Here is a 23,907-nt window from a genome sequence, read left to right on the forward strand (position 1 = left end):
GTGACAGGTCACGCTGACACGTTTGTGGTTAGATATTGGACGCCTGCAGAATTAACCATTTGAATTTGAATCTGATCAAAATATGTCTGTTATTTTTCCTGATGACATTTAAAAGGGTAAAATTTGCAAAATTCCCCAAAGGGGGTCAAAACAACTTTTTTCTCTCTATTTTTGACACTGGACCAGTAGATGACGTAATGGGTGAAATTAACCTTTTCTTTTAGAACAAAAACATCAATTTGTGTGGGATGTAAATTTCCCTATATGCTCATGGTATAAAGCTGACCAAGTTATTGACACAATTCAGCTTTTTTTCCCTCCCTTGCTCTCCTTGGCTTCTACTTCTTGTCTCTTTCTGCAAATGTCTTAATTATTGCTCTTTTTGATCTTCATCTATTAGATACAATACTCTGGATTTTACAATACTCTAAATTTATTATTAACTATTGACTAATACTTTATGATGGTTATTTTACCTTTTGGTTTTATTAAGTATTTTCATTATCGATTAAAGTTTGCGTGTGAGGCTAAATTTAATTGTAATGAATAAATAATTTTTCATCAACTTATATCTACTGCCTGGATCTCATTTTCCCAAGTTTTTGCATCAGAGTATAAATCCAAATACTAGTTTTAATGAAGTAATCCACAGGTTAACAGGCATAGGGAAGCAACACAACTTACAACAACGGTGAACGGACAAGGACTGAGTGATCAGGGGCAAACTAAATAGCAAACATAACAAGGATGATTAACTAGACACAGGTGATACAGATTAACTAATGATTAAGGCAGGAAACAGAACATGTGATCACAGAACGAAAACTAAGTCCATAAACTGAAACTGAAACTAAACAGACTGTGACATCAGGGTGAGAACAGCAAATTCTAAACCAGGAGTTCTCAACTGAATAGGGTTGGAGCTAAACTCTGCAGTAAAATGGACCTTAAAGACCATAGCTGACAACCCCTGGTTTAGAATTTGCTGTTCTCCTGAGCATCAGAAATTCATACATCTATTATAACTGCTCCTCTTTTTGGTCAGAAGTTACCATGTTAGTATTCCTTCGTTGTAACAAATGTAATAATAATAATAATAATATAAGAAGAAGAATCCTTTCTACCATCTTTTTACTGTTTATACTTTTTGTAACTTCTTATTTTCCCAAAGAGACAAACTATATCCATGAAACCAAGAATGTTTTCTAGGATAACTTGTTCTCCACCTCATGTTGAAGAAAATGTTAAATGACAAAGAAAATTCAGGCAAGATCACGAAAGAACAAAAAGAGATATAGAAAAATTGAGCATAAGGTTTAAGGGCTATGTCATCCAAGTTAAAATAATGCTTTTAAATTTTCAAAACATGTTTAATTTGTTCACTTCAACACGAACGTAAAAGCCAATACACACAAAGACACACACACACTCATAATACATGAAATAAATTTAGAATTCTTATGCACTGTTGCCACTAGTTAGTTAACTAATTATTGTAAAATCAATAGTCTATAACAAATAGCCTACATCTACTAATGGAAATTTTTAAAGGCGTCATATGATGCGAAGTATGATGATCAGGCGTCATATGATGCGACGTATGATGATCAGGCGTCATATGATGCGACGTACATATTTCAGACGTACCAATCACACGTCATTTTTTATGCAAATTTCATCACGTCACCGCCTACGATTAGATTTACCGTGACGTCGCCGCGGGTCTATCGTCTGCCCTCCCTTTCAATCCCATTCAAAATTTGACACAGTCTGACGGCGACGTAAGGGTAGACTGCGCCTTATCCTTCGCCTGCTTAGCCTTAGAAGTGGCACGTTTGGCCTCCCACGATTAGTTTTACAGTGACGTCGCTGTGACGTCGCCGCGGGTCTATCGTCTGCCCTCCCTATCAATCCCATTCAAAATTTGACACGTTCTGACGGCGACGTAAGGGTAGACTGCGCCTTATCCTTTGCCTGCTTAGCCTTAGAAGTGGCACGTTTGGCCTCCCATACATGAAGCACTGAGGCTTTCCCCTGACTGTTCCGGGAAAAGATTCAAAGCTTCAAGAGTGTCGAGAACAGCGCCATCTGGTGCTTATTTAAAACATATCAGCCAGAAGCTTTTGGAAGAAGCTCTGTCAGATGACGAAACCACCACACGCTCCACAGTTTAAATGTTATGTGTACACGTCACGTGTGTTTCATTTGTCCATTAAATGAATTAATTTACCCTTTAAAGTGTGACAATAAAATATAATATGACCTTACATGATTTAATATGATGTAATATACTATTTATCTCTACACGCATTCACTAGTGAAAAAGGACATTGTGTTATACTATCATCTGTTTTTAAATGTGCTTATGACACTTTGATAGTGCTTCTGTAACTGTAGGAAAGATAGAAAGGGGATAAAATTGTGTTAATTATTTTTATTGACCCATCAACCAGACTGAGCCAACAGACTAAGATCTGGGGCATGTTCAAGCTCAAACCGGTGCGCAACGTTCCCTTTCAAGGGAACTCGCGTTGCGTCGAGATATTGACGCTTTGGGAACGCAATGCGTGATGTCGTCATGAAGCACATGTGAAATCCGTCCAATGGTGTGACGAGACGTCAGAGGCGGGTGACGTCACGACCAGGAAACTATAAAGCACACTCAAACAAAGCAGCGCTAGCTTCTGTGTCTTCAGTAGCGCTTTATGTGACTCGTTTGTCTTATTTCGTGTTGTTTGTGACTCTATATCTATATATATATATTTATATTATGGCGGATCAGCAGTTCAGACCGTGTGTGCATCCCTGCCCACGTTTTATTACGAGTGGGGACACACATGGTCTTTGTGTTGCTTGTTTTGGAGTGGAGCATGCACGGTCAGCACTCAAGGGTGCTGGCTGTGAGCAGTGTGAGCTGCTTCCTTTACGGATGCTCCGCTCCCGCCTGGCGCTCTTTGAGGAGGGCGCTCAGGCTCGCGGTCCTCAGGGTTCGGGTCCCGCTGCTGCCGAAGCACAGCGTCGATCTAGATCTTGGGGATCGCAAATGGATTTATCAGAGGGGTTTGAGACGAGCGCTGCCATATCTCAGCCTTTACCTGATAGATCCAGTGCCTTTTCTCAGTGTTTGGAAGCAAGCTCTGCGGTTCCTTCCACACTGGATCAGGCACCGGTGCTCGAAGCGTACAGCTCTGAGGAGTTGGATGTGGAGAGCATCGATGCAGCGGAGAGTGTGGACTCGCCATCCCACTCTCCGGCTTATGAGGAGTTGGTGGAGGTTGTTACTCGCGCTGTTGCTAGATTAAATCTTGACTGGCCAGCAGAAAGGCAGGACTTTCGTCCTAAAAGCAAATTAGATGAACGCTTCCTGCCCTCGCGAGCACAACCTCCGCGTCGGGGTCTCCCGTTTTTTCCAGATCTCCACACCGAGGTGTCGAGATCCTGGAAGAAACCAGCCTCGTATAGTGTGCATAGTGCTCAGACCACGCACTATGCATCGATAACGGGGCTTAAAGAGCACGGTTATGGGGCGATGCCTAATGTGGAGGAGACGCTCGCGAGCTATCTTTCTCCACAGTCAGCATCGTCCCTAAAGGCCCCGTGCCACCAAAGAAACGGCCAAATCTGTAGGCCACGCTATGGCAGCTCTAGTGGCCACGGAGAGACACCTATGGCTGAATTCCATCAAGGATAAAGATAAAAACTTCCTTATGGACGCCCCGCTTGCGCCCCCTGGCCTCTTCGGCGACGCCGTCAACACTGCCGTCAAGAGGTTTCAGGAAGCTAATAAGCAAGCGGCGGCGTTCCAAAAGCTCCTCCCCCGTAGATCTCATACATCAAAAGCCAGCTCCTCACAGCAACACCGTGCCACTCAAAAACAGAGCGTCACTACCAGCGCTCCTCCTCAAAGATACGGGGGGTCGGGTGGTCGTGCTCAGCCGCAGTCCTCAAGGGGTAGGACAGATCTGAGGAACGTCATTATCGCCAAGAAGGCTGCGGCGAAAAAGTCCTGACGCCACGAGCATCAGGACTCTGAGGGCAGCCCCCTCTGGAGGGAAATGGTGTACACCTCCTCTTACGGTGCCCAGTTCCCTTCAGTGCCCTCAGGGGGCCGTTCTGCTAACCCTGCCACCTCGTGTGTTTCAGGGCGCAGTGGTCCCCAGCGTCTAAGCATGTGTCCGCCCGCCCAGGTTTATGGGGGTCCTTCCCACAGTAGTGGGTCCCGAGCAGGCTCTGGTTATGGAGCAGGAAGTAAAGACACTCTTGGAAAAGGGGGCCATAGAATATGTACTCCCAGCCAACAGAGAGAGCGGTTTTTACAGCCGGTACTTCATAGTTCCAAAAAATGGATGGGTGGTTGCGTCCCATTTTGGATCTGCGTCTACTGAACCAGTCAGTTATGAAGCTCAAATTCAAAATGTTGACTTTACGACAAATCGTGTCACAAATCAGGTCCGAGGACTGGTTTGTCACGATCGATCTCAAAGACGCGTACTTCCACATCTCCATCCTTGCACATCACTGGAAGTTCCAAAGGTTCGCTTTTGGGGGCAAAGCTTACCAGTATCGGGTTCTTCCGTTCGGCCTAGCGCTTTCAACCCGCACTTTCACCAAATGTATGGATGCAGCCCTGGCGCACCTTCGTCTTCAGGGAATTCTCGCTCACATGGGAAAGTTGGGGCTCAGGTTAAACGTTAGGCCCGGTGTTGGGAGCTCCTTGTCGTCACAAGATGCTAACGACAGATGCTTCCCTCACGGGTTGGGGAGCGATCCTAGATGGACGCTCAACTCAGGGTCTGTGGAGTAGACATCTCCTCTCCTGGCACATCAACTGCCTGGAGATGATGGCTGTTTTTCTGGCTCTCAAGAATTTTCTCCCAGACCTCAGGGGCCACCATGTTCTTGTCCGTTCAGACAACACATTGGTGGTTGCCTACATAAATCATCAGGGGGGTTTGCAATTTCGCCAGCTTTACAAACTGGCTCACCAAATTCTCCTGTGGTCCCAAGGGAAATTGTTGTCACTTCGTGCAGCCTATATTCCGGGGGTCCAGAATATCGGAGCAGACGTCCTGTCGAGGCAGGGGCTGAGGCCGGGGAAATGGAGGCTCCATCCCCAGGTGGTGGAACAAATTTGGGGGGTATTCGGAAAGGCTCAGGTGGACTTGTTTGCGTCTCGGGAGACGTCTCACTGTCCACTCTGGTTCTCCCTCATGCATCCAGCTCCTCTATGGCTGGATGCCATGGTACAGACGTGGCCGAGGCTTCGTCTGTACGCTTTTCCCCCGATCGCTCTGCTCCCGGGAGTCCTGGAAAGAGTTTGCCAGGACCAGGTCCGGCTCATCTTGATAGCCCCTTGTTGGCCGGGCAGAGTATGGTTCTCAGACCTAATATCCCTTCTCGATGGCTCTCCTTGGGAGATTCCGATCAGGAGGGATCTCCTGTCTCAGGCGGGGGGCTCAATATTTCACCCTCGCCCAGAACTTTGGAGCCTGTGGGCTCGGCCTCTGAGGGGGCTCAGCTCATAGACTCTGGTCTTTCAGCCGGGGTTGTTAGTACCATTCTTCATTCTAGGGCTCCCTCCACGAGGAAGTGATATGCGCTGAAATGGAAGCTTTTCACTGCTTGGTGTACTGTTCATCAGTTGGACCCAGTTATCTGTCCTGTTGGTTCAGTTCTCGAATTTTTGCAGGAGAAGTTCTCTGCAGGGTTATCTCCCTCCACCCTTAAAGTTTATGTGGCGGCCATTGTGGCTTACCATGTACCTTTGGCTGGGGTATCCCTGGGGAGGGACCCTCTGATCACCCGCTTCCTTCGTGGCACTCTGAGGCTGAGGCCTGCGGTACGCTAGAGGGTTCCGGCGTGGGATTTGGCCGTGGTGCTCCAGGGCCTTTCCCTAGCTCCCTTTGAGCCTATTGAAGAGGTGCCAATTAAGTTTGTCACTTTAAAAACTATTTTCCTCCTCGCTATTTCTTCTCTCAAGAGAATTGGGGATTTGCAAGCTCTTTCGGTGTCTCCGTCGTGCTTGGAATTTGCACCTGGTATGGTTAAAGCTTTCCTTTATCCCATACCTGGTTACGTCCCTAAGGTCCCCACTAATGTGGCTAGACTCATTGTACTGCAAGCCTTTTGTCCTCCCCCTTTTAGAGATTCAGACCAGGAACGCTTCAATCTGCTTTGTCCTGTTCGGGCATTAGACACTTATGTACACAGAACTGCCCTGGGGCGTAAGTCAGAGCAGTTGTTCGTATGTTTTGTGTCCCCTAGTGTTGGGGCCCCAGCGTCTAAGCAGAGAATGAGTAAGTGGATAGTTGAGGCTATCTCACTTGCGTATGAGTCGGCCGGGCTTCCTTCCCCTTTGGCAGTCCAGGCCCACTCCACTAGGACTATGGCGGCTTCTAAGGCTCTGCTTTCAGGAGTATCCTTACAAGACGTTTGTGATGCGACAGGCTGGTCCTCACCGCATACATTCGTCAGGTTTTATGACCTTGACCTTGGCTCCACTCCTGGGGCCAGGGTTCTGTCTAGTGCTGACGAGTCACATTAGACATTGGTCAATATGGCTGCGTGGGTATATACGTTAACAAAGCGTCAATATCTCGACAATATCTCCCTTGAAAGGGAACGTCTCGGTTACCTATGTAACCTTAGTTCCCTGAAGAGGGAACGAGACGTTGCGTCACCCTGCCATACTTCCTGCATGCTTGTCAGCGACTACTTCAGACTCTTGAAGCTAGCGCTGCTTTGTTTGAGTGTGCTTTATAGTTTCCTGGTCGTGACGTCTCGTCACACCATTGCACGGATTTCACATGTGCTTCATGACGACATCACGCATTGCGTTCCCAAAGCGTCAATATCTCGACGCCACGTCTCATTCCCTCTTCAGGGAACTAAGGTTACATAGGTAAACGTTTTGCTACGGTTTCTGGGTTGAACCACATGTTTCCTGGAAACGGTGTGCAACGGGTTTGAGATTCGTTTTCTCTTGTTTGGTAGGTGAGTCAGAAATGTCAGCCCAATCAGCGGCAAGATGTATAGCCTACCACGCGGTGTTAAAGAGACAGCTCGCACAATTGGGTATTAATTTAACATATAATACTTATATATTTTTGCTGTTGTATTGTGAAGTGACACTTTAATAAACTTTTCTATACTGCTCTGATTATATAATGGTAAATATTACAATATCGTAGCACAGCAACAGTGAACAGCAAAAATGATAAGCTGATCATTTTACTCACAATAAAAATAATATAGATCAACACAGTCTCGGAGGTAAGAAGTTATCCTTCACCTGAAATCTTTGTCTTTTCATGCTGAAATGCAAGTTAAGTGTTGTATCACAATAATTAGAAGTTTCCACAAATCCCTTCACTCCATTGGGATGTTCTCTTTTATTCAGGACGGCAAGGGCAGTGACTGTAACATCGAGCGTATTTTGTAGTATTAAACACGTATTTATACCAATTTAATCATGCTCCGAAAATTCTTCAAAAAGAACACAGAATGGCCTTCTCAGCTGACATAGTTGCAACTCTTGCGTCATCAGAACAGGGTGTTCAACGCACCACCGTTTCCATTTTAAAAACGTTTTGCAACGTTTTGTCGGGGCTGAACGCAGCCCTGTTGAACAAAAACTTGGGCTTGTGTTTGCACCGCCCCGCCGTGTGTGTATGTATGTGTGTGTGTATGTGTGTGTGTGTATATATACAATACAATTGTGCATTGAAGATAACACATGCAGTAGCCTACAAAAACTATCTAATTCCATTTATGCATTGTGCATCGACAACCTTGTGGCGATAGCACATAACGTGCTGTTGCATTGCAGGATCTAACTAATACCATTGTGCTTTTAAACATCATTAAACGTGACATTTTGCATTTTTGACGGGTGCTCCATTAAACCTTCGTCCTCAGTTAGGAACCTGGGTGTGCTCTTTGATACCAATCTTTCATTTGAAAGTCATGTTTCTAGTATCTGTAAAACCGTCTTCTTCCATCTAAAAAATATATCTAAATTATGACATATGCTCTCAATGACAAATGCGGAACAGTTGGTTCATGCATTCATGACCTCAAGACTAGATTATTGTAACGCTCTACTGGGTGGTTGTTCTGCTCGGCTTTTAAACAAACTACAGTTGGTCCAAAATGCGGCAGCTAGAGTTCTTACTAGAACCAGAAAGTATGACCATATTAGCCCAGTTCTGTCAACATTACATTGGCTCCCTATTAAACATCGTATAGATTTTAAAATCTTGCTACTTACTTATAAAGCTCTAAATGGTTTAGCTCCCCAGTACCTAAGTGAGCTCTTAATGCATTATATTCCTTCACGTTTATTGCAATCTCAGAATTTAGGCCAGTTGATAATACCCAGAATATCAAAATCAACTGAAGGCGGCAGATCCTTTTCCTATTTAGCACCTAAACTCTGGAACAATCTTCCTAGCATTGTTCGGGAAGCAGACACACTCTGTCAGTTTAAATCTAGACTAAAAACACATCTCTTTGCTCTTGCATACACATAACACATTATCAATACATTAAAATTTTTCAAATCCGTTAAAGGATTGTTACGCTGCAATAATTAGGTCGGCTGGAATCGAGAACATTTCCTATAACACTAGATATACCTGTACATCAGAATAAGAATGGCATCTACGCTAATATCTGTCTCTCTGCTTATCCTGAGGTTTGCCGGGTGCTGGATCCAGGCCGTATCCAGATCAGATGGAGAACCTGCGTCTGGACCTGACTACAACGTAGCCCAGGAGACAATGGGCCTAAAGATCCAATTCTGGCTGCATCTATAATTCAGATTTTTAATTTCCATATACATTTACATATATATATATATATCTTCCAAGGGGTTTTTTCCCTCCTAGGACTTTTTTCCCAGTGCTAGCACGCTGGGTTTTTCTCCTAGGGGGTTTTTTCCACCCCTGGAAGTCAGCCGACATTGGCTTAATGTAGCACCATCTTGTATATGTTACATATTACCACGCTTGTTTGTACAGTTTTAACCACTTCCCTTTTTTTCTGTGCTTCTAATATGTAAAGCTGCTTTGAAACAATTACCAATTGTAAAAGCGCTATATAAATAAATTTGACTTGACTTGACTTGACTTGACTTGACAAGATCTGACATACTGTATTGTACATTGAAGACATGTACAATGTTCGGGTGTGTTCCGTTTCATTGCATTTAATTCACGATTCTAACTTTGCACACGGTGCACTGTTTCATTACATTGTATTCAAGAACTAACTTATTCCTTTGTGCATTGAAGATATACCATTTGTGCTGTTGCATTGTATACAAGAACTTACTGCATGTAGAACAAACGTGCGTAAGAACTGCAAAAGAGCTAACGTGTATTTAATGCAATACAACAGCTAATATGTTGTTATATATTCAGAGCAAATGTATAGGTCAGTTCTTGTAACAGCACATATGTCATGTATTATCTCTTTCAATGAACAACGGAATACAATGCAGTGCAAAAGATCCTGTGTTATGCGTTATCTCTTCAGTGCACAACCGAATAAGCAGTGTTGGGGTAGTTACTCAAAAATGTAATTAGTTACTAGTTACTAGTTACTTCTGTAAATTGTAATGAGATTACTTTACTAGTTACTGCATTTGAAAAGTAACTTCACTACTTACTTTAATTTTTCTTAATTTACCATGTAGATACATGGACAAACATCATAGGCCTATCATCACTTAACCTTTCTGCATAGAGTTTATTGTATAAATATTGAACCATATGAAAGAACAATAACCCCGTCTGCACAAAGAAATGTGCCGCACCGTAAACAACAGAAATAAAGAAGGCTATGGTGGGGTAATTTTAAAATGGTGTCAACACACAAGTTTCAAAACACAGGCTTTGAATCGCAAATTCAAAAGTGAAAGTATAATGCTCACGGCCGCACGGGCATTCATAAAGGCACCGCGCCAGTGGACACGCACGGTTATGAACGCCCGTGAATGCATTTTAATGATGGGTTCATTAATGATGAGTTTATTATTATTAATAATAAAAAAACAACAACAACAAAACAATACAATCAATGACAAACTCGCTTAAATAGGTGCTCAGTCAAAGGTGAGGCGAAATGGGCAAAGTTAGGTGCGACTCTTGTTCAGCCCACTTTGAATTGAGCAGACGCATTCAATTCTGTAACTGAATGGTCACATGCAAAATAAATAAATAAAATATTAAGTTTTGTTGCCAAATTTAGATTTAGATTTTTTTTTTATTTGAATATTATTTAGTCTATTTGTTTGATTTGTAGTGATTTAATTATTAAATTTAATTAATTGCTTGCTTGTCATCAACTTGCAATTCCCTTGCGAACCCCCGTTTGGGAAACCTTGTTTTTTTAGAACACTATTTACATTCATTCCTTGGCAATGCGTCATGCTGCCAAGCTACAGGTATCGCGTTTATTTTGTTTTTCCTTTTTATTTTTAAATATTCACAAACTTTTTAACTAGGCTATATCATGAATTATATGATATTTTCCGATTGTCGATTGTTACGGATATAAAGCAGTGTATACCTTGTTGCTATCCCTGTTACCCTTTTTTCTTTCAGGATTGGTCCTGGACGTAACAAGAGGCTGCTGGTGGTTGGACCGGAAGGGAGCTTCGGACTATAAATTCCCCCGGGATTCCTCTGGAGGGCGCTCTCTGCCTCTTTGTCTTGATTGCTCGTGTTTTTTGACTTTGTGTGTAACGCTGGTGAAAATGTTGGTACATTTTGTGATGTATGCTCCAACCAAGTGCTGTTAGCATTCTTTAACTGTGAGAGCCTTTATGTCCATATCCTCAATGATCTATTGACCATGCTTGTAACATCTTAATCAACTTACGAAGCCTTAGGGGGTGAGTGCCTTGTTTCTTTTGTTGGCCAACAGGCCACCAGCTTTTCTCCTGTTTTTGGGCAGTTAGGGAGTTAGGTTAGGTTGTTGTATGTTTTGTTTCTTTATTTTGCGTTACAGGGAAGTTAGCTTCTTTTTGGGAAAGTTAGTTTTCTGTTTGTTTGTTGTTTTGGCATTAGCTCACCCCTGTTTGTTTGCTCCAGCATCCTTGTGTTTCCTTCTCTGTTATAAAATGTTCTTTTTTTTGCATCTACTTGTAACAATTCCCCATTGAAAAAAAAAAAGAACAAAAGGGAGAAGAGAACACTTAAATAAAGATGAGTAATCGCAAGGACATCATTGTTGTGTCATTTATGTTGCGACCTTGCCCTAGACCAGGGATCGTAACATAAATTGGGGGCTTGTCCATTGCGTACCAATGGAGGTAATTGGTATAGTTAAACACGCGTTTGTTTGTCTGGTAATTTTCTTTTGGTGTGGGACGAGGTTATGGACCGATATGGAGTTTGATTTGACGTCATTTACATTATCTCCTACGACGGAGGAATTTAATAGGTGTCGTAAAGCTGATTTATTGCAAATTGCAGATTTCTTTAATATCTCTGTTCCTAGGGAGGGGCCAAAACAGGTTGTTAAAGAAAAGTTATACAGCAAGTTGGTGGAGGCTGGAATTATGCCGGATGAGTCTGCGGAAGGGTTAGCAGGGAAGAGTGCTGGAACTGCGGTAGGTGAGGATATCTTTTCTTTTCCTAGTGTAGATCCTAGTCATCCCCGTTTTGATCCTATGCTAGCTATTAAATTGAAGGAGTTGGATCTGCAGTTAAAGAAGCAGGATTTCGATGCGCAGCTTCTTCATTACCGGACTCTGGAGTTAGAGACTGATCATAAGCTTAAGTTACGTAGTTTGGAACTACAAGCCAGGTCGCCATCTAATGTGCCTGTGCGTATGCCTAGATCTAGACCTCCATCTCCTCGTTCACCAGTGAATGTGTCCGTTCCACCTGTACCAGGTCAAAGTCCGCCATCCACTACCTCTCCATCTGTTAGTGAGTCTGTGACCAGCTTCGATGTGGGTAAATATGTTACACTTGTTCCTCCATTTAGAGAGACGGAGGTAGACTCCTATTTCGTCGCTTTTGAACGTATTACGGCTGCATTACGCTGGCCAAAAGAGTTGTGGCCGTTGCTATTGCAATGCAAATTAGTGGGTAAAGCCCAGGAAGTGTGTACAGCCTTGTCTATTGAGCAAAGTCTGAACTATGATACGGTTAAAGCTGCTGTGTTGAGAGCGTACGAATTGGTACCTGAAGCTTATCGCCAGAAATTCAGAAATCATCAGACAATTACCGGTCAAACATTTGGTGAGTTTGCTCGTGAAAAAAACGGTGTTGTTTGACAAATGGTGTACTGCTAGTAGAGTTGCAACGTTTGAACAATTACGAGAACTTTTGCTGTTAGAGGATTTTAAAAGTTGTGTTTCAGATGACATTGTTGTGTATTTAAACGAGCAGAAGGTATTATCTGTGTCTAATGCTGCTGTTTTGGCAGATGAATTTGTGCTCACGCACAAAACTGTTTTTACTCCATCTGTGTGTAGAGAGAAATCCGGTTCATCTGTTGAACTTTCTGTGAAGAATAGCTCGAGAGTTTTTAATAAGAGTAAGGGAAAACGGGAGAGTAGAGAAGCTGCTTCGAATGTGTTTCGTAATGCGAATGTGTTTCGTGAGGGAGAAAGACGCGTGTGTTTTTTCTGTCGTGAGCCGGGCCATTTGATTGCAGATTGTAAGCCCCCTGATAAGCCAAAGGGAGTTGCTTTAGTTCATGCTTCTCCTATGGCGTCCATTTCGCATACCAACTTATACTGCCCCTTCATTATGAGTGGTTCTGTATCTCTGTCAGGTGGGCAGAAAGATTTAAAGCCGATTACCATCTTGCGAGATACTGGTTCGGTTCAGTCCTTTATTTTGGAAAGTGCCCTAGCATTTTCAGAACAGTCCTACTGCGGATCGAGTGTGTTAATCCGTGGCATTGAGCTTGGCTGTGTCAAAGTGCCCTTGCATTCAGTTTACCTTCAATCTGATTTGTTCACAGGAGTTGTGAAGTTGGGAGTACGTTCTCAGCTTCCCATAGAAGGAGTAGATCTGATCTTAGGCAATGATGTCGCTGGTGGTAAAGTGTTCCCTGAGCCTATCGTTGTAGACAAACCAGATGTGTCTGGGTTGTGTGAACAGGTTGATGTGAGCCAACAATTTCCTTCTGTCTTCCCTGCTTGTGCGGTAACCCGTGCTCAGTCTAGAAAGTTTGATGATGTTTTAGATGTGTCTAATACATTTATGACAGATAAGGGTGATCGAAGTGGATGTAGGCAGGATGTTTCTCCTAATGTTTGTGTTTTTGACCAGGATGTCGCTGTCCAAGTTGAGTCTATGCTTGGAACAGGGAGGGAACAGCTGGTAGCTGCGCAGAAAGCTGATCCGTCTCTAGTCAGGTGCCTTGCGGTGGCTGTACAGAAGGATGACGTAGCAGATAAGGATGTGGCTTACGTTTGGGAGGATGGAGTGCTTATGCGTAAGTGGTCTCCATCAGAGAAGGATCTGAGCTGGAAGACTGTGTTTCAGGTAGTGGTTCCCCATAATTATCGTGAACAGATTTTGTGTTTAGCTCATGATAATGCTCTCTCTGGCCATCTGGGGATAAACAAAACTTTTAGTCGCATTATTCGCTATTTTTTTTGGCCTGGTTTGAAATCCGCAGTTTCAGAGTACTGTCGTTCGTGTCATGTCTGCCAGCTAGCTGGTAAACCTAATCAGGGAATCCCTAATGCTCCTCTTCATCCCATCCCCGTTCTGTCAGAGCCATTTGAGAGAATTATCATTGATTGTGTCGGGCCTTTACCCAAGACAAAGTCTGGTCATCAGTATTTGTTGACTTTAATGTGTGCTGCTACTCGGTACCCCGAGGCGATTCCTATGCGTACAATAAGGGCTAAGAATGTGATTAAAGAGTTGATCAAATTTTTCTCTACATTTGGCATTCCTCGAGTTATACAGTCAGATCAAGGTACCAATTTTACCTCTAAGCTGTTTTCTCAAGTTCTGGACAGTCTGTCTGTGAAGCATAAACTTTCTAGTGCCTACCATCCAGAGTCACAGGGAGCACTAGAACGTTTTCACCAGACTCTGAAAAGTATGTTGCGTTCTTATTGTGTCGAAACGGGGAAAGATTGGGATGAGAGCGTTCCCTTGCTTATGTTTGCAGTGCGAGAGACCACTCAGGAATCCCTCGGATTTAGTCCTGCCAAATTGGTGTTCGGGCACACGGTGCAGGGCCCGCTAAAATTATTTCGTGAGCAGTTGTTGTCTGAGACAAAACCACAAACTAGTGTAATTGAGTACGTGAGTTCATTTCGAGAACGTCTACATCAGGCTCGTGAAATGGCGCTTGAGGAGTTGGGTCGCACTCAAACTAAAATGAAGACTCACTTTGATAAAAAGAGTGTGTATCGAAGCTTTTAGGAAGGTGATTTAGTGCTTGTTTTTCTTCCTCTTCCTGGGTCGCCGTTACAGGCAAAGTTTTCTGGCCCCTACACTATCAAACAAAAAGTAAGTGAGACCGATTATGTCATCAGCACTCCTGACAGGAAACGAAAGACCAGAGTATGTCACATTAATATGCTGAAAGCCTATGTAAAGAGGGATGTAGTTCAGAATGTGTCCAAAAACCCTGCCCCCATCACTGCCGCTACAGTTGTGTACTGTCCTGAGGAGGACGGGCTTAGTATGCGAGATGTGTCATGTGCTCGATTGGACAATTCAAAGCTTTTAGAGGATTTAAAGTCTCATTTGTGTTATTTGAGTGAAATGTGCCAGAGTGATATTATTGCTCTAATTGAAAAATTCCCTTCTCTCTTTTCTGACGTGCCTAGTCAAACTAAGGTGTTGGAGCATGATATTGATGTTGGGGACTGCTCTCCTATCAAGCAAAATTCTTATCGAGTGAACCCCATCAAGAGAAAGATAATGCAAGAGGAGTCTGCATACTTGTTAGAACATGGTTTTGCTGTGCCAAGTTCCAGTTCGTGGAGCTCACCCTGTCTACTCGTGCCTAAATCAGACGGGAAATTTCGATTCTGCACAGATTACCGTAAGGTAAATTCCGTAACGAAACCCGCTTCCTATCCTTTACCGAGGATGGATGATTGTATTGACAGGGTTGGTGCTGCAAAGTTTGTGACTAAGCTCGACCTGCTAAAAGGTTATTGGCAGGTACCGTTGACAGTTAGGGCCTCAGAAATCTCTGCCTTTGTCACGCCTGACCATTTTTTGCAATACAAGCGGATGGCTTTCGGGATGCGGAATGCACCCGCCACGTTCCAGCGTCTAATGAGAATAGTGTTGGCTGGGTTAGAAAACTGTGAGGCATACCTGGATGACATTGTCATTTATTTATTTGACTGGGAACAACATCTAACAAGTCTGTGTTCTGTGTTTGAACGTTTAAGTGATGCATCGCTTACCCTAAATCTCGCTAAGTGTGAGTTCGGTAAGGCTGTTGCGACCTATCTTGGGAAATGTGTGGGGCAAGGACAAGTGCGTCCTGTTGATGCAAAAATTGAGTGCATTGTTGATTTCCCAGCTCCAAAAACAAAACGGGAGCTGCGTCGTTTTCTGGGAATGACAGGATATTACCGTGCATTCTGCAAAAACTTTGCTGAAGTTGCATCACCACTTACCAACTTATTGAGTCAGTCTAAAGCTTTTGAATGGACTTCAGAGTGTCAGTTAGCGTTTGATGCTATTAAAACCTTGCTGTGTAGTGCCCCAGTTTTATCGGCTCCAATTTTTTCACAAGCTTTTAAATTGGAAGTGGATGCAAGTGAGGTGGGAGCGGGTGCGGTCCTTATTCAGGAGGATGCTGTGGGAATTGATCACCCGATATGCTATTTTTCAAAGAAGTTTACGAAATCGCAGCAACATTATAGCACTATCGAAAAAGAAGCCCTTGCGCTGTTGCTGGCACTCCAGCACTTTGAAATTTACCTTGATGCTTGTAGTGTCCCCATTCTGGTGTATACTGACCATAATCCCCTTGTTTTTTTGTTTCGAATGTCAAATTCAAACCAAAGACTGATGCGTTGGTCTCTTTTGATACGAGGTTTTAACTTGGAAATTCGGCACAAGAAGGGGCGTGACAATGTGCTTGCTGATGCCTTGTCACGCGCTCCAAAATAAACTGGGAAAATAAGAATTGTCTTACTGTTACAAATGTACCATTCGTAATTTTAAGGGTGGGGGTGTTACGGATATAAAGCAGTGTATACTTTGTTGCTATCCCTGTTACCCTTTTCTCTTTCAGGATTGGTCCTGGACGTAACAAGAGGCTGCTGGTGGTTGGACCGGAAGGGAGCTTCGGACTATAAATTCCCCCGGGATTCCTCTGGAGGGCGCTCTCTGCCTCTTTGTCTTGATTGCTCGTGTTTGTTTGACTTTGTGTGTAACGCTGGTGAAAATGTTGGTACATTTTGTGATGTATGCTCCAACCAAGTGCTGTTAGCATTCTTTAACTGTGAGAGCCTTTATGTCCATATCCTCAATGATCTATTGACCATGCTTGTAACATCTTAATCAACTTACGAAGCCTTAGGGGGTGAGTGCCTTGTTTCTTTTGTTGGCCAACAGGCCACCAGCTTTTCTCCTGTTTTTGGGCAGTTAGGGAGTTAGGTTAGGTTGTTGTATGTTTTGTTTCTTTATTTTGCGTTACAGGGAAGTTAGCTTCTTTTTGGGAAAGTTAGTTTTCTGTTTGTTTGTTGTTTTGGCATTAGCTCACCCCTGTTTGTTTGCTCCAGCATCCTTGTGTTTCCTTCTCTGTTATAAAATGTTCTTTTTTTTGTATCTACTTGTAACAATTCCCCATTGAAAAAAAAGAACAAAAGGGAGAAGAGAACACTTAAATAAAGATGAGTAATCGCAAGGACATCATTGTTGTGTCATTTATGATTATCATTCATTTATGTTGCGACCTTGCCCTAGACCAGGGATCGTAACAATATGTGGAAGTGAATGTGCTTTGTTTAAACACCTTTATAATGATCATGTTAGTTGATAAAACAGAGGATCTGTTGCATGTGCATGTGTGTTGTCTCTTCAATGCATAACAGATAGTATTTGTTTACAATGAAAAACATTATTCAATGCACAATGGATGCACAATGTAATACAATGCAATAGCACATATGTTATGTTGTTATTTCTGCACAACAAAGTAAGTTCTTGTATGCTATGCAATACAACAGCACCTGCACGTATAGCTTTCAATGCAAATGAAACTTAGCTCTTGCATGAAATGCAACACAACATGTTATGTGTTATTTCTTCAATCACACGAAAATGCGTATCAATAGTACGAGTTTGTAATCTCGTAGAATATATACGCCAAAATGAGTTTTGGCGTGCTTATGGTACGCAGTTTTTCGCGTGCATATGATACGAACTTTATGGCGTATTATACGTACGATATTTTCAATGCACAACTGACTTACCTAGTTCTTGTATACTGTGTAATGAAGCAGTGCATATATGATTCTTTAATTCACTACTGATTAAGTTAGCTCGTGTATGCAATGCATTGTGTTGTCTCTTCAATGCACGAATGTAATAAGTTAGTTTTTAAATTAATTGCAATGAAACAACATGTCTCATGTGTTATTCTTCAATGTACAAATTAATAAATCAGGTCTTGCATGCAACGCAATGCACATGTTATGCATTATCTCTTCAGTGAACAACTGAATAAGTCGGGTCTTGTATGCAATGCAATAAATCATCAGCACAAGCATGGAATGCAAACAGCGCATATTTTAGGTGTTATTTTTCAATGTACAAGGGATTACGTTAGATCGTTTATGCAATGCAATGCAAAACACGTTGTTACGGCCCCAGTCTAGGTCAGGACCGCAACATAAATGGCACAACACAAAATGGCTGTTAAAGTACTCATTTTTATTTTTTTTAATTTTTTTTTTATTTTTCTTAATTGAACGCGATATTGCATGTCTTATCAGTGAACTACGGCTCTGTCTATTAAATGCCGCTTCATTTGAAAGCAGGTGATGGCGATTTAGCGGTAATCAGGGAACCGGCTTTACTGAAGAAATGCGCGTGACAAAAGCATTCGATACATCGCCCAGCCCTAAGAAGAATAGAAGCAAATGATCAGGGGTGAGCAAATGCCAAAATAATAAACAAAACAATACTCTAACTTCCCATTAATTAACTAACTTCCCTGTGCATACAAAAATAAAGAAACAAAATACAACAACATAACCTCACTCCTTAACTAAACCACAAAACAGGAGAAAAGGTGGTGGCCAAGTGGCCTACAAAAATAAGGCACTCACCCCCTACAGATTCGCACATGGTTTACAAACATGTCAGACAATGAAATTCAGGACACAAGGCTCTCGCAACGGTTTACAATACTCTCTTAGATTATAACTTGATTTAACAGCATTTCACTAAGAGCTTCACACCAGAATTGACACATGAACAACAGTAATCAGGGAGACACACAGAAGAGATCATTGCAAACAAAGAGTACAGAGGAAGCGCAAGCAAAAGTGAGAGCGCCCTCCAGCGAGATCCAGAAGAATTTATAGTCCAGGTCTCCTCTTTGGTCCAATCAACGAACAGCAACAGTCTCTCATCAAGCCATAGGCCAAACCTGTTAAAGGAGAGATATACATACACAGCGTACACAGCATACAATACGTCATAGACGTAACAACGTGTTATGTGTTATTTCTTCAATGCACAAAGGAATAAGTTAGGGTAGGATGAAATAGTTCTTCTCTGCATTGAAACAGCTAATTTTCTGTTATTCTTTAAATGTGCTATTCTTAAATGTGTTTTTCTCAAAATGGAAAATGTTTCTTCTGCTAGGCAATGCACGTTATTCTACAATGCACAACATATTAAGTTGTTATTTTTTCAATGTAAAAAGTAAGCTAGCTCTTCCTTGCTTTGAATGCTTTGAAACAGAGCAATATTAACTTGTATTATTTTCAATGCACAAGTCAATAACTCAGGTCTTGGTTGGTATGTTATCTCTTCAGTGCACTAAGTTAGATTATAAGTATACAATAAGTTATATTTGTTTACAATTTAAATGAAAAACTGCATAGTTAACATGTTACACAGAGAGAGAGATAGGTCTTGCATGCAGTGCAATACAACAGCACATATGTGTTTTCTCTTCCATTGCATAAATGAACTATTTCTCATTGTGATAATTTTTAACAAATAATATAGGCTTTGTTTTATTGCATTGCGTGCAAGCACTAACATAATATTGCTGTGCCTAGAACATCTAACACATGAGAAAAGGTATTTTGATTCTCAAATATGCACGATTTTATTGCATACAAGAACTATTTCCCGTTAACACAAAATATATACTTTCTATTATAGTATCGCATACAAGCAAAAATTTATTCTTGGATGTATGTTTTAATTGCATCACAAAAACCACTTAGACAACTAAAGAAATGCCTTTTTTTTTTTTTTTTTTTTGCATAGCAAATAAGTACTAACTTCAACTGCAGGAAGCGCTCAACAAGTTCGAGGTATGGTAATCGCATTCTATAAAAGAACTAACTGTTGCAATAATAAAAGCGTTAGCACATTATTCATTGCATTGCTCAGAAGTACTAACATGTTCCTGTTGCGCAAAGACAAATTAATCAAATTAGAAAATGCTTTTAATTTATTGCATACAAGAACTAAATATTTATTGCTGTGCAACAGTACAATATCTCACAGAAGTGAGTACACCCCTCACATTTTTGTAAATATTTTATTATATCTTTTCATGTGACAACACTGAAGAAATTACACCTTGCTACAATGTAAAGTAGTGAGGGTACAGCTTGTATAACAGTGTAAATTTGCTGTCACTTCAAAATAACTCTACACATTGTCAGGGTTGTGGAAGGGAAGGAGCGAGGATTCAATTGCAGGGAAGAGGGCTTTTATTAATAATAAAAAATAAAACAAAAACACAACAAAAACTACCCTGTGGGGGAAAACAGGACTTGACAGGACTTGACTTGACGTTGTCGTGAAATATGACATTTCACGACAACGAACCAGCACAGGACTGCAAACACAAGGAGAATAAATAGGAGAGCAAATAAGGCAGATAACGAGAGAGGACAGGTGGGGCAAATCAACCAATAATCAGGTAACAAGGTGGGCGGGGTCAAGACAATAGACATGAGAGCACATGGCACAAAGAAACACATGACAAGCCATGTGCTCACACCAAACAAAACACTGGCTGCGTCCGAAACCGCCTACTCAATGAGTAGGTACTTAATTTCAATAAGTACTTACTTAACGAGCGCTAAAAGAGTAGGTACTTAACAGCCAAATCTCGTTGAGTATGAATGAGATCCGAGAATAGGCTTGTTTGAGATGCGCCTAGCCTCGCCTGAAGTTCAGCCGAGAGTAGGCGGCTGCAGTGAGGGGAGGAGTGAAAAAAGTGCAGGCAAGACGGACAATTCTCCGTTCTCGTAGTGCATCAGACACCTGCGAGATCAAAGGCGGATATCGCGGGATTCACACTTGTGCGCTGTGTTGCTGATAAACTGGATGTAATTTACGTTCTGTTGCTTTTATATGAAAATAAACATAATGAACAATACACCCAAAGTACTTGTTATTTATTTCCATTCAAAGGATGTGTGTATCAATCATTTTTATTTTAATTACAGACATGTTTTTATATATTTTTATAAATATGATAACAATCACATAACCCATAGAGAGATTGCACTGTCAGAGACTTTTTGAATATTCACACATAATTTATATGCGTAAAATCATGGTGTTAGTGTTTTAAAATCAAACATTTTTAAAAGAGATCAATACATCACGGTTGTTTAAACCAATAAGCTTTAAGCTATGTCGTCAGCAAGTCGTTTCCCATCGTGCTTTTGGTCAGCGCAGTCGGTGGAGAGGAACTGCATTCGACTGCAGAATCCGACACGTCCGCCTCGCACTCGCGAGAGGTTTTTGACACATGTCAGCATGACATCAGAGCAAGGCGGACCACCCTCGGACACATTTCTACCGGCATGCATCTCGCGGTGATCATCGGTGATCGGTTCTGCGCAGAATTTGCTCATCTCAAACAAGCCTAATAATCCGCCATGTTGACGTTATCATGTGACCTACGACGTTATCGCAAGCGCAACAACTTAAAAGATATGAGTGACAGGTTTAATTCATCTATCTGTAAATATCTTGATATTGATCAAATTGCTTATTTTGTGGTCTTGTTGAAGACACAGCTGCCAGTAATTTTGTAATTGTAGTACAATTAATATATATTTGGGTTAATTTAAAGTTCTTATATTTTAACTACTGATGTGAGTTTATTTTTTGTTACAAAAACCCAAATTCGCGTTAATATATTGTTAATTTCTTTATTTTATATGCAAAAATGTCAATCCACAAGCAAAAGTGGCATAAATCTCATTTGTTTTTCTCTTTTTCTTGTTGAATTAGCTTTAGTTTCATCCCTCATGCTTATAAGCAGATAAATAACTTTTATGCATTATGATGTATTCAAAATATTTAATCTTGTCATGTTTTATGTCTGTGTATATAATCTCAAACTATCATGTATACAAACCCATATTTTTTTGTTTTTTGTAATTATTATTGTTCATTGTTAAAGATACAACCATGGTATTTTCCCTGATCTTGTAATTGTAGATCCTGCAATAAAAATAAAGATATGAGTGACAGGTGCACTAACACCGCACAGCACCAGTAACTCCACAACCCTACCTAGAGCAGTTTTCCTCAGTGTTAGCAATGTCTGAAGCCAAAGAAGACATCAGCAGCTGCTCGAAGATCTCGCCTTTGGAGAAGACTGATTTTATACTCAAAAAATTTAAGTATAACAACTTAAAATTAAGATTACTCCAGAATGAATTGCTCTGCTAGCACATCCCAACACTTATACACAATAACAATGATAAATGCTGACCAAAACTTAATTATATAACTTTTCATTTTACTTCTTTAGTAAAACAAGCAAAATGTAATGTTTTGTCATATGACAGCTGTGCATGAACACACACACTAGACAAATACAGCTGATGTGAATATATCTCAATTTACAGTCAATTCATGCATTAATTCATTGCTTAATAAAATATATACATTTAAATGATAATAATAGCATAATTAATAAAAAAAAGTGAAATACAAGTAATAATGACAATAAATAAATACATATACAAGACAACACACGAAACAAAACTTTATTCAAATGTATTGATCTAACAATCAGGTATTTACAGTCCTGTTGTCATCTCACACGGCTGTGCCAATTCTGCAGCTTTATTCTGATGAAGCAGCTGATGAACACCATAATCATGTCCCTCACTTCTGTTCTTCTCAATGGGGACAGTGTTGATCCAGAGGATGAGGAAAATGATGATGGACCCCTAAACCCCTCAACCTTGAAGCAGGAGTGGGAGAAGATGTGCGGGACAATCTGCTGGCGCAAACATTCATGTGTTCTCCATCAGCAGATTAAAACATTTTACAATTAATTCATTTCAGCATTCTGTTTCTTGACATATTTCACTTCATATTTTTACAATTACTTGCTATTTTTTGTTGTAGCTTCATTACATTTGTGGTGTGGTGGGCTAAACCACTGAGCTGGTCAGCAGAAGGTTTGCTGGTTTGATCTGTGCAGCGTCTCCTCCAGTGTGCCCTTGATTGAGTCACTTGAAAGGAGGAGAGATGGAGGATCTCGTCCATGACACTGAACCATTCCCAGGATCTGCTGTGGCTCTCCATCCTCAGTGCTCACACCAGTCTGAGGACATTCACATCCTACAATAATGCACAAATATAATACAAAAGCAGCCATTTTAACAGCACAGTGTTATTTGATGTCTGTTTTAGAAATAACAAAATGATCTTACTTTATATTTTGTTTCAGGCTTTCCTCTTTATTTCTAACAAATGCCGTCGTCAGCTTTCCTTGCAGGTCCTGCTCCACAAAAGCTCTGCAGCAAACATACAGACATCAAGAACCAGAAAAGTGCTGTATTAAGTCAGTTTAAATTCCAATAATTAAAATAAAATAGACTTTAGATTTAAATAGACTTTGTATTCATTTCTGTAGTATCCTCACCCAAAGCTTTTGATGGCATCATTCCTCTACCTGATAAACACACGTGATCATCTGTCCCTGTAACATAAGACAAGTTTCCTGAGATTTATGTGCTCAAATCTACATTTACATGTTGATGTGTTAACTCACTTCTTATCCAACACAAATGTTCCTTAATGTATGAACAGTACTAATGGACAAATAAAATAAATTAAACTTATGTGTAGTTACTGTAGATTTATTTATTAAGTTGGCTTGAAAAAGCCAACTTACTGTAATCCTATTTAAACTTATTAAGTTGGCTTGGAAAAGCCAACTTATTGTAATCCTATTTAAACTTATTATTAAGTTGGCTTGAAAAAAGCCAACTTACTGTAATCCTATTTAAACTTATTATTATTAAGTTGGCTTGAAAAAGCCAACTTACTGCAATCCTATTTAAACTTATTATTATTAAGTTGGCTTGAAAAAGCCAACTTACTGTAATCCTATTTAAACTTATTATTATTATTATTATTATTAAGTTGGCTTGAAAAAGCCAACTTACTGTAATCCTATTTAAACTTATTATTATTAAGTTGGCTTGAAAAAGCCAACTTACTGCAATCCTATTTAAACTTATTATTATTAAGTTGGCTTGAAAAAGCCAACTTACTGTAATCCTATTTAAACTTATTATTATTATTATTATTATTAAGTTGGCTTGAAAAAGCCAACTTACTGTAATCCTATTTAAACTTATTATTATTAAGTTGGCTTGAAAAAGCCAACTTACTGCAATCCTATTTAAACTTATTATTATTAAGTTGGCTTGAAAAA

General features: G+C 40.9%; 1 protein-coding gene and 1 long non-coding RNA gene across 2 annotated transcripts; one reads left to right on the plus strand and one right to left on the minus strand.

The window, feature by feature from the left end:
- The first annotated feature begins 10,180 nt into the window (after positions 1 to 10,180).
- Positions 10,181 to 16,857, plus strand: LOC137035943 (uncharacterized). The gene is made up of 2 exons (XM_067409782.1): positions 10,181 to 13,461; positions 16,249 to 16,857. Exons 1-2 carry the CDS (start codon positions 12,726 to 12,728, stop codon positions 16,515 to 16,517), a joined length of 1,005 nt encoding a protein of 334 aa, XP_067265883.1. The 5' UTR covers positions 10,181 to 12,725; the 3' UTR covers positions 16,518 to 16,857.
- Positions 16,858 to 22,718: 5,861 nt separating this feature from the next.
- On the minus strand, positions 22,719 to 23,163 carry LOC137036318 (uncharacterized). Its single transcript, XR_010897152.1, has 3 exons — positions 23,110 to 23,163; positions 22,898 to 22,981; positions 22,719 to 22,805 (listed from the first exon to the last, which is right to left on the minus strand). It is a non-coding gene; the product is annotated as an uncharacterized lncRNA (long non-coding RNA).
- Positions 23,164 to 23,907: the final 744 nt, after the last annotated feature.

The sequence above is a fragment of the Chanodichthys erythropterus genome, chromosome 14 (assembly GCF_024489055.1).
Source record: "Chanodichthys erythropterus isolate Z2021 chromosome 14, ASM2448905v1, whole genome shotgun sequence".
NCBI classification, from domain to species: domain Eukaryota; kingdom Metazoa; phylum Chordata; class Actinopteri; order Cypriniformes; family Xenocyprididae; genus Chanodichthys; species Chanodichthys erythropterus.

Excerpts from the sequence above, each read along its gene's own strand:
- LOC137035943 (XM_067409782.1), top strand. The coding sequence starts at position 12,726 with ATGGCGTCCATTTCGCATACCAACTTATACTGCCCCTTCATTATGAGT. Across the intron at positions 13,462-16,248 it reads GGAGGATGGAGTGCTTATGC|GATTGGTCCTGGACGTAACA; the intron begins GTAAGTGGTCTC and ends TTTCTCTTTCAG.